Genomic DNA, 14,073 nt, shown 5'->3' on the forward strand with positions numbered 1-14,073 from the left:
ACTTGCAGTAATCTGCCCTAAGGTAAAAAGAAACATATACAAAAATTCATATAAAGGATATTCACCGGTATTATATATGTATAAAATAGTACAAAAATGAGGATAATCTAAATGCCTTGCAACATGGTTCTAATTATGTGAATTAAGTAACATGTATGTAGGAATACTATGTAGCCATTAGGAATCAGGTTGTAGGAGAATACTTAACGACAAAGGAAAAGGATCAGGCTGTCAGGGTGAAACAGGCAAATTATAAAATAACTTATATTGGTCAGCACGGTGGCTCACGCCTGTAATCTCAGCAGTATGGGAAGCTGAGGAAGGAGGATCACGAGGTCAGGAGATTGAGACCAACCTGGTCAACATGGTGAAACCCCGTCTCTACTAAAAATACAAAAAATTAGCTGGGCATGGTGGCGCATGCCTGTAATCCCAGCTACTTAGGAGGCTGAGGCAGGAGAATTGCCTGAACCCAGGAGGCGGAGGTTGCGGTGAGCCGAGATCACGCCATTGCACTCCAGCCTGGGTAACAAGAGCGAAACTCCATCTCAAAAACAAACAAACAAACAAACAAACAAACAAAAAAAACACAAGAGCGAAACTCCGTCTCAAAAAAAAAAAAATAAAAAAAATAAATAAATAAAAACACCCCATCTCTACCAGGTGTTGTGGCATGTGTTTGCAGTCCCAGCTACGCAGGAGTCTGAGGCAGGAAAATCGCTTCACCTGGGTGGCAGAGGTTGCAGTGAGCCAAGATCACGCCACTACACTCCAGCCTGGTGACAGAGCGAGACTCCGTCTCAAAACAAAACACAACAATAAAAAAACCTTATAGCATGCCAAGTTTGAAAAAAAACAAAAAACAAAAAACAAAAAAAAAAACCAGCAGTGAGAGGCAGAAGAAAAGGGAGAGACCGCAGGAGGTAAGCTTTTTAGTTAAAAGGGGAAAAAAAAAAAAAAAAAAAAAAAGAGACAGAGAGAAAAAGTGTATGTGCACACATTCCCGTACCTGTATGTGAAAAAAACAAAACTACAAAATCTAAAACACAGAGTATCATCTTTGAATTTTTTTGGGTCCTTCTCCATATTAAAAATTATAATAGGCTGGGCATGGTAGCTCATGCCTGTAATCCCAGTACTTTGCAAGGCTGAGCTGAGTGGATCACCTGAGTTCAGGAGTTCAAGACCAGCCTGCTCAATATGGTGAAACCCTAGCTCTATTAAAAATACAAAAATTAGGCTGGGCGCAGTGGCTCAAGCCTGTAATCCCAGCACTTTAGGAGGCCGAGGCGGGTGGATCACGAGGTCAAGAGATCGAGACCATCCCGGTCAACATGGTGAAACCCCGTCTCTACTAAAAATACAAAAAATTAGCTGGGCATGGTGGTGCGTGCCTGTAATCCCAGCTACTCAGGAGGCTGAGGCAGGAGAATTGCCTGAACCCAGGAGGCGGAGGTTGCGGTGAGCCGAGATTGCGCCATTGCACTCCAGCCTGGGTAACAAGAGCGAAACTCCGTCTCAAAAAAAAAAGAAAACAAAAATTAGCTGGGCACAGTGGCAGGTGCCTGTAATCCTAGCTACTTGGGAGGCTGAGGCAGGAGAATCATTTGTACCTTCGGGGTGAGCCATGATCACACCACTGCACTCCAGCCTGGGGGAGGTGGAGGAGGAGGGAGAGGAAGGGGCGGGGAGACGAGAGGGGGGAGAGGGAGAGAATGACTCTTAATCTCAAAAAAAAAAAAAATTGAAATAAATGTAAAATTTTTCCAATCAGAAATAAGTATGTGCTATTTTGAAAATTAAGAGTGGGCCTTTAATTTTAACTACATATAAACAGAGTTGTCCAAATACGATTTTAATCAAAATTTGTTTTAATCTCTTCTTAGATAATCCCAAAATTAATCCAGAATCAAATATCTTCCTCTTCTTAACAGACTCTAATGCTTTATACATGCTGGTGCAAATAAAATGCTATTTCTGAAGCTGTCAGAGGGCTTAAAAACAAAAAGGTGGTAGGGTCCCTAAAGGGAAAGTGTTTGCTTTTTCTTTGTCATTTTTGTCATCCATTAGTTATAGCATTATCATAAAACTGATAAAGCACTCATCTGCCACTTGGTGGTGGGTGAAGGTAATCTCTCTCATGATTAAGAATACAGTAATGATGAATGACAGACTTGGGAGAAGCCTTGGGAGACTTAAAAACTAAAAACAAAAATAATACTGTTAACAGCTCAACTAACCAGAAACCAGCAACCTGAAGCATTTAACTACACACTTCCCAATCTGTCAAGAATTCAAGAGTCAAAAGAGAAAAATCTCTGTGTAGGTGCTAGGGTTGGCAGAGATTCTTCTCAGTATCTAAGGCTTAATAATGCCCTCCAGTGATCAGGGACACACATAACAAGGATCTGCCTCACTCGAAGAGTCTTGAACTCCACATTAAAAAAATTATCGTGCGCCGGGCGCGGTGGCTCAAGCCTGTAATCCTAGCACTTTGGGAGGCCGAGACGGGTGGATCACGAGGTCAAGAGATCGAGACCATCCCGGTCAACATAGTGAAACCCCGTCTCTACTAAAAATACAAAAAATTAGCTGGGCATGGTGGCACGTGCCTGTAATCCCAGCTACTCAGGAGGCTGAGGCAGGAGAATTGCCTGAACCCAGGAGGCGGAGGTTGCGGTGAGCCGAGATCGCGCCATTGCACTCCAGCCTGGGTAACAAGAGTGAAACTCCGTCTCAAAAAAAAAAAAATTATCGTGCATTAAACAAGGGCAAAACCAAAAATCTTTTGGTAATAACTAGATAGCATGATTATACAGATCATAATTCCCCTGAAAATTCAAGCTGGTCATGATTTCACTGTTATATGAAATACAGGTTCTGAAGTTTAAATACAAATTTCCCTTGAGAGTTTTAATTCACGACTTTAAGCAACTAAAAATTAAACTATAAATCTCAATTATTTGGGGTTTTATCCTTCCAGCTACTAAGCAGGCAAAATAATGTTAGTATGTGGCAAGTTTTATTCATTAACTAAAATATGGAAAAGCTAAGATACAAAGATCGGACTAAAACCACAAGATTTTGTGGCAAAACAGCAACTAGTCTACTCAAAAATCTTTCACTTTACATGAAGTGGCTTATTATAAAAAGAAAATCCATATACAATCAAAGCCAGCAAGGTACCATAGAGCTGAAAGGCTATAAACAGGTGGTGCTAATAATATTGCTGCTTCCTTGACATATATCTAGGATACCTGCCCCTCCCTGCTCCCCTGCCGTGATTCTTGATAGTTTACATGGCATGTAAAAACATAGGGGACACTAAAGGGATCTGGAATGGTCTATATGATGCTGGGAGATCTTCGTCATATTTGTGGTCCCAAACCATCTCTCAAAAAGTTCTCTACAACAATGGCAATCTGCATTAGGGCTGCCTGGTATAATGCCAGGCAATGAACTCCTGCTTATATACCTCTTCTCCAAATCCTATCACGGTCCATGGAATCCTTTCCTGGACACTAAATCTCCTTTGAAGAACTCGTTTTGTTTCCTTATTTGGTCATCTTCCTATTATAAAAGCTTTTTTTTTTTTTGAGACACAGTCTTGCTCTGTTGCCCACATTGGAGTGCAGTGGTGCAATCTTGGCTCACTGCAACCTCCACCTCCCAGGTTCAAGCAATTCTGCCTTAGCAATTCTCTACACCTTAGGAATAGGTGGGATTACAGCTGCCCACCACCATGCCCAGCTAATTTTTGTATTTTTAGTAGAGATGGGGTTTCACCATGTTGGCCAGGGTGGTCTCAAACTCCTGACTTCAAACGATCCACCCACCTCAGCCTCCCAAAGTGTTGGATTACAGGAGTGAGTCACTGTGACTGGTCTATACACTAGCATTTTATGCCTTAATTCTAGACTTTACCTGCAACCCTTCAGCCTAACATATCTACTGATGTATCTCACTTCTACAACTCTGAACTCCAGCAATTCTTCAAAGACTTATCCAAAGCATCCAAAATCTGCTTTTGAACTTCAATTACTAACAATCACAATCTAGGTATGTTCAAACATGCTTCTCAGTAGGGAGATCCACTACCCTTCTGTTTATAGGGACTATAAACTTACATACATAGCGAAATTATGTTTTTTTCCTTTGTACCCACTCCTTCCTTTCAGATTCTCCTGCCTTTTTGCTATATAGGCAATTTTTGCTTGAAATACATCTTTACCATTGGTCTTCTTCCCAGAAGTCATTTACTCTGTAATGATTTCTGAATGATGCCAGGAGGTCATATTGCATGCTGTTTGGTGACTGTCATAATCTGTCTTCCAAACTCTAAAATGACTTCCTCATTTCCACCTTGACTTTCAATGCATTTCATTCACTGTAAGAATGAACAGTTCCTTAAAAAACCACCCAGGTGGCCGGGTGCGGTGGCTCACACCTGTAATCCTAGCACTTTGGGAGGCTGAGGTGGGTGGATCACCTGAGGTCAGGAGTTCAAGACCAGCCTGGCCATCATGGTGAAACCCCATCTTAACAAAAAACACCCAGGTTAGCCGGGCGTGGTAGCTCTATAATCTGCGCACTTTGGGAGGCTGAGTTGGGTGGATCACCTGAGGTCAGGAGTTTGAGACCAGCCTGGCCAAAATAGCAAGACCCCCCCAACCCCTGTGCGTCTCTACTAAAAACACAAAAAAATTAGCCTGGAGTGGTGACAGGCACCTGTAATCCCAGCTACTCAAGAGGCAAAGCTGGAGAATTGCTTGAGTCCAGGAGGAGGAGGTTGCAGTGAGCTGAGACTGTGCCACTGCATTCCAGCCTGGGTGACAAGAGAGAAACTCCATCCAAAACCACCGCCACCACAAAAAACACCCAAGGTATTTAGGGTCCTGAAAGGCTCCTTCTTCTCACTCCATTTCCTGGGTTGCTCACTTCTTCCTTCCAGAGCGTTTGAACTCCTTGTCATTGATTTTGAATTTTTAGTGTAAAATCTTTTTTTTTTTTGAGACATAGTTTCGCTCTTGTTACCCAGGCTGGAGTGCAATGGCGTGATCTCGGCTCACTGCAACCTCCTCCTCCTGGACTCAAGCAATTCTCCTGCCTCAGTCTCCCGAGTAGCTGGAACTACAGGCACGCACCACCATGCCCAGCTAATTTTTGTATTTTTAGTAGAGAAGGGGTTTCACCATGTTGACCAGGATGGTCTTGATCTCTTGACCTTGTGATCCACCCACCTCGGCCTCCCAAAGTACAGGGATTACAGGCGTGAGCCACTGCGCCCGGCCTTAGTGTAAAATCTTAACAGTAATTGTTTCTGGTTTGTTAAATTTCTAGATCCTTCATAAGGCTCAATCCATGTTCGATTGTTTATTATTTCTCATAATTCCTTCTTACCAGGCCACGTCTTCAACACAATTATGGCAAAAATGCATTTTCCCCTATTCATCAAAAAGCAAAAAAAGTCATTATTGTATTTTATTTTATTAGAGACGGAGGTCTTGCTGTTACCCAGACTGGAGTGCAGTGGCACAATCACAGCTCACTGCAGCCTTAAAATCCTAGGCTCAAGTGATCCTCCGGCCTCAGCCTCTGAAGTACCTAAGACTACAGGCGAGTGCCATCACACAGTGGCTAATCAAAAATTTTTTAGAGAGATGGGGTCAGGCTGGTCTCAAACTCCTGGTCTGATATAATCCTCACACTTTGGCTTAACACCTAAATTTCTTCACTTCAAGCCCTAGTTAATCTATTCTTCAAAGCCCATTTCAACACATCTTTTCAAGCAAATCATTTCAAGTTTTACTAGTTAAGAGTTTAAAGTGAAAGCAAACATTTCTTAAATCAAAGTGCACATGTCATAATGCTTAATTTATTCAAGAGCAGAACTGTTTTCTGCCTCCTTCCCCAATTCATTTAGCACAGTGGTGGACACTTTGTTGATGGGTTATCAATACATTTCGTTGATGAATCAGTTTCCCATTTACAGTCTTGTCATTTCCTGCACACTATCACCTAAGTAACCTTAGAAAACAGACCTTTATGTTATCAAACACCAACAATCGAAGATGTTTCCTCATGGATTACGGTGAAATCCCTCTGATTATAGCTGCCACTTACTGCCTAAGCCAAATGCTTTACATTTATTATCTCTAATCTTCCTTTTCTACATAAATGAGGAAACAGGTTCAGAGACGTAACTTGCCCATAGATAGAGGTGGAATCAGGATCTGACTTAGGTCTAACTGGCTTTAACACCCACACTTTGCCCACAAAAGTTACTCTGTTAATTTCGTTGGGCTCTGAAAAAAATTCGAGTTTTAACTTTCATATATAGAATATACATACAATAACAACTACTCCCCAATTTAGCATATCCTTAAGAACTGGACGTTCTACTGTATAAAAGTAATTTTCTAAGCTTTTTACTGTAAAAGAAATCAGGACTTTACTAAAGATGTCGTCAGAAAGAAGGCGATTCTTCCTAACAATTTGAACTGGCTTTATAAACTCAGTCATATGAGAATATAGTAGCTATCAATTTTTCTCAAATGTGAAACTCGGGTAACTTCCAAAATGTTTCAGGAGTCATTTGCTAGTATATGACACTAGGGAGTAAACTGTAGCTATATTAGACCTGTTGCAAAGTAGAGGGATTTTTTTAAAGCCAAGAGTTCTTTAACATCCAAGGTTTGGTGCCCGAAAATGTTTCCCCCCGGTCATTTTAATTTTATATCCATGCCTTCCAAGCACTACCTAACATTTCCTGGTTCCCAGTTTTCCCCGTTGAGTATTTTTTCCAGGCCTGATTCCTCATCTGTTTTCTCTGAAACCTGTAGCTCATGCTGGGCCTATTTTTGCCGAAGTAGATTAAGAATACAAAGAACAGATCATACGCTGGGGGAGGAGGTTAACAACGTCGTCTCCGTCTGCGTTAACCGGACGCAGACACTAGCCAGGGTGGCCACTATTCTAACAAATTCTACAACGACAAAGCAATTTTTCTGCAAGTTGGAGAACGGAAACCACAGCGTGGAAACGCTGCACGGAGTCTTAAAGATAAGGAGTTAAGACTTGCTTACTTCAGAGGGAACACTGAAGGCTTTCAGCACGGCAAGGCCATACTTTCGAAACTGTCACTAGACTACTCAAACTGGAGTCTCCCGCCCAAAAGAGTGTGGCACATGGCTAAAATGGGCCTCCCTCCAGCGCTCCTGTCCCCGGGAAAGACGCAACGTGACTGTCTGATCCATGAGACTGGGGAAGAGGTGAAAGGGAGCAGGAAATCCTGTTTATTTCCAGCAGTCTGCAGAGCGGGAAAGGTTAGTCTCGACCCAGAGACAAACCAGCCTCCAGTCCCGGGCCTAGGAAGGGAAAACCCAGGTCTCCCGAGCGCCCTGGAGCTGTGCCCTCCCGCCCGGAGCCCCAGCCCCACTCGGGCTTTCCTTCTCCCCGTCCCACTCAGGGCCTCACCACAGCTCCCATTATGCCTCTACCACCCCCACCCGCGCAGGCGCAGTGGGAACCGGGGCCTACCCGCGCCCCCGAGGCGCCGCCACTATGGCGGAGCCTGGCTAGGCCGGTAGCCGCTCCGCGCGGACCAGGCGTCCCTCTACCGTCCCCGCGGCCTCCCCACCACCGCTAGGACCTGTCCCCGCCCGGCCGGCCCCTCTTCCGTCCTCCTCACCCGTTCTTCAGATCCACCTCCAAGATCTTCCCGTAGCCCTTAAAGAAGCGCTCCACATCGCGCTCCCGGGCCTGGTAGCTCAGGCGGCCGATATACACCCGCGGCATCCCGGCAACGGCGGTGGTGGCTGGCCCTGGCCCCAGCCCCCCTTAGGCGGCGGCGGGCAAAGCGAGAACGCGGCGGCAGCGACGGCGGCGGCAATGGGCGGGCGGCGGGACGGACGCAGCCGAACCCCGGCGACGTACGCAAGCACGCAGCTCGCGAGCGCGCGCCTCCGCTTCTCCCGCCCTTCCCCTAGGCGGAGGGTAACCGGAGGGAGCGCGCGTTTGCTTCCCGCCCAGGCAGGGCTAGGGGAGGAGCTTGCCCGGGGGCGCGCCGACGTGGGGCGGGGCAAGGTGATCGACGAGCGGCGTTGCAGCACGTTCTCGCGCGAGCTCGCCGAAGAGGCGCCTGCCCCGCCTTCCGCAGCTCGCTGTCTCTGCCCCTCCCCCGGAAGTGTCCTCCCCTTCCCCGGAAGTGTCCGCACCTCCCAGGGCCCAGCGAGCGAGGGTTCCTGCTTTTGTCCTTTGAACCGGGTGTGGTTTGGACTTTGGAGCCGGAGCCTTGGAATCAAACCTGGCTTCCAAACGATTGTGTACCGGTGACCTTGGGCTCGTTACGCGCGATGTCTCCTCCTTTATCTTTTCTGTAAAAGGGGTAGAGTAGTTCCTACCTTCCAGAGTTTTCTTGAGAATTATAAGAGAATACGTACATAAAGCAGTTAGTAGTTTTGTTATATCAAGTGCCCAATAAATGAGACCAGTATTATTTTTGTTGTTGTTGTTTTTTTTTTTTTTTGAGACGGAGTTTCGCTCTTGTTACCCAGGCTGGAGTGCAATGGCGCGATCTCGGCTCACCGCAACCTCCGCCTCCTGGGTTCAGGCAATTCTCCTGCCTCAGCCTCCTGAGTAGCTGGGATTACAGGCACGTGCCACCATGCCCAGCTAATTTTTTGTATTTTTAGTAGAGACGGCGTTTCACCATGTTGACCAGGATGGTCTCGATCTCTCGACCTTGTGATCCACCCGCCTCGGCCTCCCAAAGTGCTGCGATTACAGGCTTGAGTCACCGCGTCCGGCCCAAGTAGTGTTTTAAATAATTTTAAATGGAAGCAACAGGTCGAGTTCTCTTTGATTTTTTTTTCTTTTTTGTAGATTTAGATGATTTGATCCAAAATGGTAGTAGATCTTTAAATCATTTTTGATCTCTTACATAGATGTTGTTTTTGTATTTAAGACATCTCAGCCTGCTTGAGCCACCGCGCCCGGCCGAGACCAGTATTATTTTTAAGAGAGGACACTTTGCTTAAATAGACGCAGTGCGAGAAGCGGAGAAGGCTGGAGCTTTGGAGCTAGACCAGGCACGACACCGAATAAAGTACTTGACCACAATCCAACCTATTTTTTTTTTTTTGCATGCCTTCCCATGGCAATCCAACCTATTTTCTAATCTGTAAAATTATAATTTATATCCATCTCAGTGGTTTTCACAGGTCACTAAATGGGATAGTGTATGTTAAAGTACTTGGAACAGTGTCTGAAACATGGTAGGAGCTCAAATATTGGTTCCCTTCTCACTAACTCCATGTACCTAGAACCACAAAGGGTTTTATTTCTTTGCTTTTGTTTTTTGAGTATTTTGAAAAGATAACTCAAGGTTCAAATGACATACAGTGAAAAGTCTTCGCTGTCCACCAGCCACTTAGTTTCTCTTCCCAGAGGCAGTTTCTGATATATCCTTTAGGAGGTTAGTTTACCCTTATAAAGCAAATAGTAGGATACTATACATACAGTTCTGCACAAAACATATTTTGAAAATCATTTCATAAGAGTACAGAAGTACTATTTTTATGGCTCCTACCATTTTATACACAGTAATTTATTTAGCCAGTGCCCTAGTGAAGGACATTGAAATAAGTCCCAATCTTTTGTTATTACACTGCTGCAGTAACTTTGCATATATATATATATACATATGTGTGTGTGTATGTATAGCATCTATTCCTAGAAGTAGGCAATTTGGGTCAGAGTTTTGATGGATATTGCTCAATTCCCCTTAAGTGCCTGTTTCATCGTATCCTCATCACACTGTGTTATCAAACTTTTTGATCTTTGCCAATCTGAGAGGTGAAGAATGTTATCTCCAGGTGGTTTAATTTGCAACTACCTTATTTTGCAGAAATATGAGTCTCTCTTCATATGTTTGAGACATATTTTCCTTTCTGTGTCTGTGTGTACCCTTCCCCCATTTTTCTTACTCATAGGTGCTCATTATATATTTGGAAAATCAGCTCTTTGTCAAATGAGTTGCAAGTATTTTTTCCGTTTGTTGTTTGACTTTTGACTTTGCCAAGAGTGTTTTTTTGTTTATTTTGAGATGGAGTCTTGCTCTGTCGCCTGGGCTGGAGTGCAATGGCATGATCTTGGCTCACAGCAAACTCTGACTCCAGGGTTCAAGCAATTCTCCTGCCTCAGCCTCCCAAGTAGCTGGGATTACCGGCATGTGCCACCACACCTGGCTTACTTTTTTTGTATTTTTAGTAGAGACTGGGTTTCACCATGTTGGCCAGGCTGGTCTCGAACACTGACCTCAGGTGATGCACCTGCCTTGGTCTCCCAAAGTATTAGGATTACAGGTGTGAGCCACTGTGCCCAGCCTATTCTACTTTTTTAGAGATGGAGTCTCATTATGTTTCCCTGTCTGGTCTTTTTTTTTTTTTTTTGAGACGGAGTTTTGCTTTTGTTACCCAGGCTGGAGTGCAATGGCGCGATCTCAGCTCACCGCAACCTCCGCCTCCTGGGTTCAGGCAATTCTCCTGCCTCAGCCTCCTGAGTAGCTGAGACTACAGGCACGTGCCACCATGCCCAGCTAATTTTTTGTATTTTTAGTAGAGACGGGGTTTCACCATGTTGACCAGGATGGTCTTGATCTCTTGACCTCGTGATCCACCCGCCTCGGCCACCCAAAGTGCTGGGATTACAGGCGTGAGCCACCGTGCCCAGCCCTGTTTGGTCTTAAACTACTGGGCTCAGGCCGGGCACCGTGGCTCACACTTGTAATCCCAGCCCTTTGGGAGGCTGAGGCAGGCGATCACCTGAGGCCAGGAGTTTGAGACCAGCCTGGTCAACATGGTGAAACCCCATCTCTACTAAAAATACAAAAAATTAGCCAGGTATGGTGTTGCACACCTGTAATCCCAGCTACTCCAGAGGCTAAGAAAGGAGAATGGCTTGAACCTGGGAGGTGGAGGCTGCAGTGACACGAGATAGTGCCATTGCACTCCAGCCTGGGCAACAAGAGTGAAACTCCATCTCAGAAAACAAACAACCGGGCTCAAGCAATCCTCCCTTCCCCAACTCCAGTGTTGAGATTACAGGTGTGAGCCACTGCACCCAGCCTCCTATTTTTTATTTTATTTCTAAAATTTAATTTAATTTTATTTTTTGAGACACCTGGCCATAATCTTTAATTCATTTGGAATTCAGTAAGGTGTGAGGAACATAACATTCTTTTATTTTTTTTTTAATTATTATTATTTTTTTAAATAAAGACAGTGTTTCACCATGTTGGTCAGGCTGGTCTTGAACTCCTGACCTCACGTGATCCGCCCGCCTTGGCCTCCAAAGTGCTTGGATTACACATAATATTCTTTTTTTTTTTTTTTTTTTTTTTTTTTTTTTTTTTTTGAGATGGAGTTTCGCTCTTGTTACCCAGGCTCGAGTGCAATGGCGCGATCTCGGCTCACCGCAACCTCCGCCTCCTGGGTTCAGGCAATTCTCCTGCCTCAGCCTCCCGAGTAGCTGGGATTACAGGCACGTGCCACCATGCCCAGCTAATTTTTTGTATTTTTAGTAGAGACGGGGTTTCACCATGTTGACCAGGATGGTCTCGATCTTTCGACCTCGTGATCCACCCGCCTCGGCCTCCCAAAGTGCTGGGATTACAGGCTTGAGCCACCGCGCCCGGTTCATAATATTCTTAAGAACTAACAATTGGCCGGGCATGGCGGCTCACTCCTATTACAGGAGATCGAGACCATCCTGGCCAACATGGTGAAACTCCGTCTATACTAAAAAATACAAAAATTAGTTGGGCATGGTGGCGTGCGCCTATAGTCCCAGCTACTCGGGAGGCTGAGGCAGGAGAACTGCTTGAACCCAGGAGGTGGAGATTGCAGTGAGCTAAGATTGTGCCACTGCATTCCAGCCTGGCACCTGGCAACAGAGCAAGACTCTGTCTCAAAAAAAAAAAAAAAAAAAATTAGCCAGGCATGGTGGTGCATGCGGAGATCACGCCATTGCATAATTCCAGCCTGAGCAACAAGAGCAAAACTCTGTCTCAAAAAAAAAAAAAAAAAAAAAAAAGAACTAGCAATCTGGCCAGGGCAATATGGCAAAACCCTACCTCTTAAAAAAAAAAATTAGCCAGGCATGGCAATGCATGCCTGTCTTCCCAGCTACTTGGGAGGCTGGGGTGGGGGGATCTCCTGAGCCTGGGGAGACTGAGGCACGGTGAGCTGTGATCATGCGACTGCACTCAAGCCTGGGTGACAGAGACCCGATCACACACACACACACACACACACACACACACGCGCGCACGCGTGCAGCTGAAAACCACCAAAACAAAAATCCTAGCACTAAGCGTGGTCTTTTTTTTCCCCTGGATTGTTATATTAACCTATTGTACAGATGGGAAAGAGAGCCCTCCAGAGGGGAAATGCGTGTCCCTAAAACCTGCTCCTCCTTTCCCAATGCAAGTGGCACCACTATCACCAAGGTGCCAAAGTTCAACCTTCAGCTACCACATTCAGTCTGTCCTTCTGATTATTCCTTCCTTCTAAATACTCACAAATTCATCCCTTCTTTCCATTCCCACCTCCTAAACGAGTTCAGGCCTCATCAGACTGTTCACAGTCAGGGCTTTTATCTGTGCTACTGCCTCTGCCTGGAATACTGACTGGCTCCTTCTCATTCAGGCCTCAGGCCTTCCTCGTCCACCTTATCTCAAATGCTGTCTGTGGTATTTCACGACACTTACTACAGTCTGTAATTACTTTATTTATGTGCATGGTCTTTCTCCACCACTGGAATGTAAGGTATGGGGCCATGTTTTTTCTTTCCTGCTCTATCCCTAGCACCTAACAACAGTGCCTTTCACATAGTGTTTAAAATATTTATTGAATGAATACATAAATAATCTCTTACCTGGACTACTTCAATACCCTCCTGCTTCTGCCTTTTTCTCATGCCTCCCCATGAGACACAGACTCAGGGAAATTTGAACTCTCTTAAAGTTGACATGTCAATAATAAAATCAAGGAGTCTTGAGAAGAGGGGGACTTCCAAGGCCACCTGTGTGGCCAAAAGAATTGGGACTGTCTGGGTAGTGACCAGACATGGTCAGGGGACCTGGCTTCTTGTGTCAGCTCTGCTGCCTGCTGTGTGATCTGGAACAACTCACTTTACGTCTCTCAGAGGCTGCTGCTTCTGTAAAGTGGTGACATTAACATATCAATGACACGGGAAAGTTGTAAGAAGCTTTCTTCTCTTTCAGAAGGTGCCAGTGTCTCCTTTCCACTTACCTTTCAGCTAGCCCTGCTGTCTTCCCAGGAATGTTCCTGCCTTCCGATGAGAGCAGATGCTGTACCAGGACTGAGCCTTCTCTTCTCCACCATTTCCAGCTGCTCTGGTTTGGTCTAGTGCTCTATTCAGGGCACGGTGCCTGACAATAAGCATGGGGTTGGAGGGTGTTCTGAGTTTCCATGCACAAGGACAGCAGTGCCTGGCACACATCGTTAATGCAAGAGCTTCTTTGCTTGCTTGTTTACTTCCTGCCTTCCTCTCTCCCTCCCTTCCCTCCCTCCTCTTTTTCCCTCCTTCCTTCCTTCCTTCCCTTCCGTGTCTCTCTCTCTCTTTCTTGACACTGAGTCTCACTCTGTTGCCCAGGCTAGAGTGCAGTGGTGTGACCTCGGCTCACTGCAACCTCCAAATCCTGGGTTCAAGTGATTCTCGTGCCTCAGTCTCCAGAGTAGCTGGGACTATGGGTGTGAGTCACCACACCTAATTTTTTTTTGGATTTTTAGTTGAGATAAGGTTTCACTGTGTTGGCCAGGCTGGTCTTGAACTCCTGACCTCAAGGTGATCTGCCCACCTCAGCCTCCCAAAGTGCTGGGATTACAGGAGTGAGCCACCGCACCCGGCTGCAAGAGTCTTTTTTTTCTTCTTCTTCTTCTTTTTTTTTTTTTTGAGATGGAGTTTTGCTCTTGTTACCCAGGCTGGAGTGCAATGGCGCGATCTCAGCTCACTGCAACCTCCGCCTCCTGGGTTCAGGCAATTCTCCTG

At 45.4% G+C, this 14,073-nt stretch overlaps 2 protein-coding genes across 2 annotated transcripts in view; both read right to left on the reverse strand.

Annotated features, from left to right (window-relative positions):
- The window catches only part of SRSF4 (serine and arginine rich splicing factor 4), a 39,443-nt gene extending 31,406 nt beyond the window's left edge, over positions 1-8,037 (reverse strand). The window contains exon 1 of the mRNA XM_039474243.2: positions 7,691-8,037. Coding sequence (XP_039330177.2) covers positions 7,691-7,797 — 107 coding nt within the window. The 5' untranslated portion in view covers positions 7,798-8,037. The remainder of the gene's footprint in view (positions 1-7,690) is intronic.
- MECR (mitochondrial trans-2-enoyl-CoA reductase) overlaps positions 1-14,073 on the reverse strand; it is a 72,517-nt gene that overhangs the window by 8,545 nt on the left and 49,899 nt on the right. The window contains exon 11 of the transcript XR_012512364.1: positions 13,314-13,453. The gene's annotated coding sequence lies outside the window, so the exon portion shown is untranslated. The remainder of the gene's footprint in view (positions 1-13,313; positions 13,454-14,073) is intronic.

Source organism: Saimiri boliviensis, chromosome 11 (genome assembly GCF_048565385.1).
Source record: "Saimiri boliviensis isolate mSaiBol1 chromosome 11, mSaiBol1.pri, whole genome shotgun sequence".
Lineage (NCBI taxonomy): Eukaryota > Metazoa > Chordata > Mammalia > Primates > Cebidae > Saimiri > Saimiri boliviensis.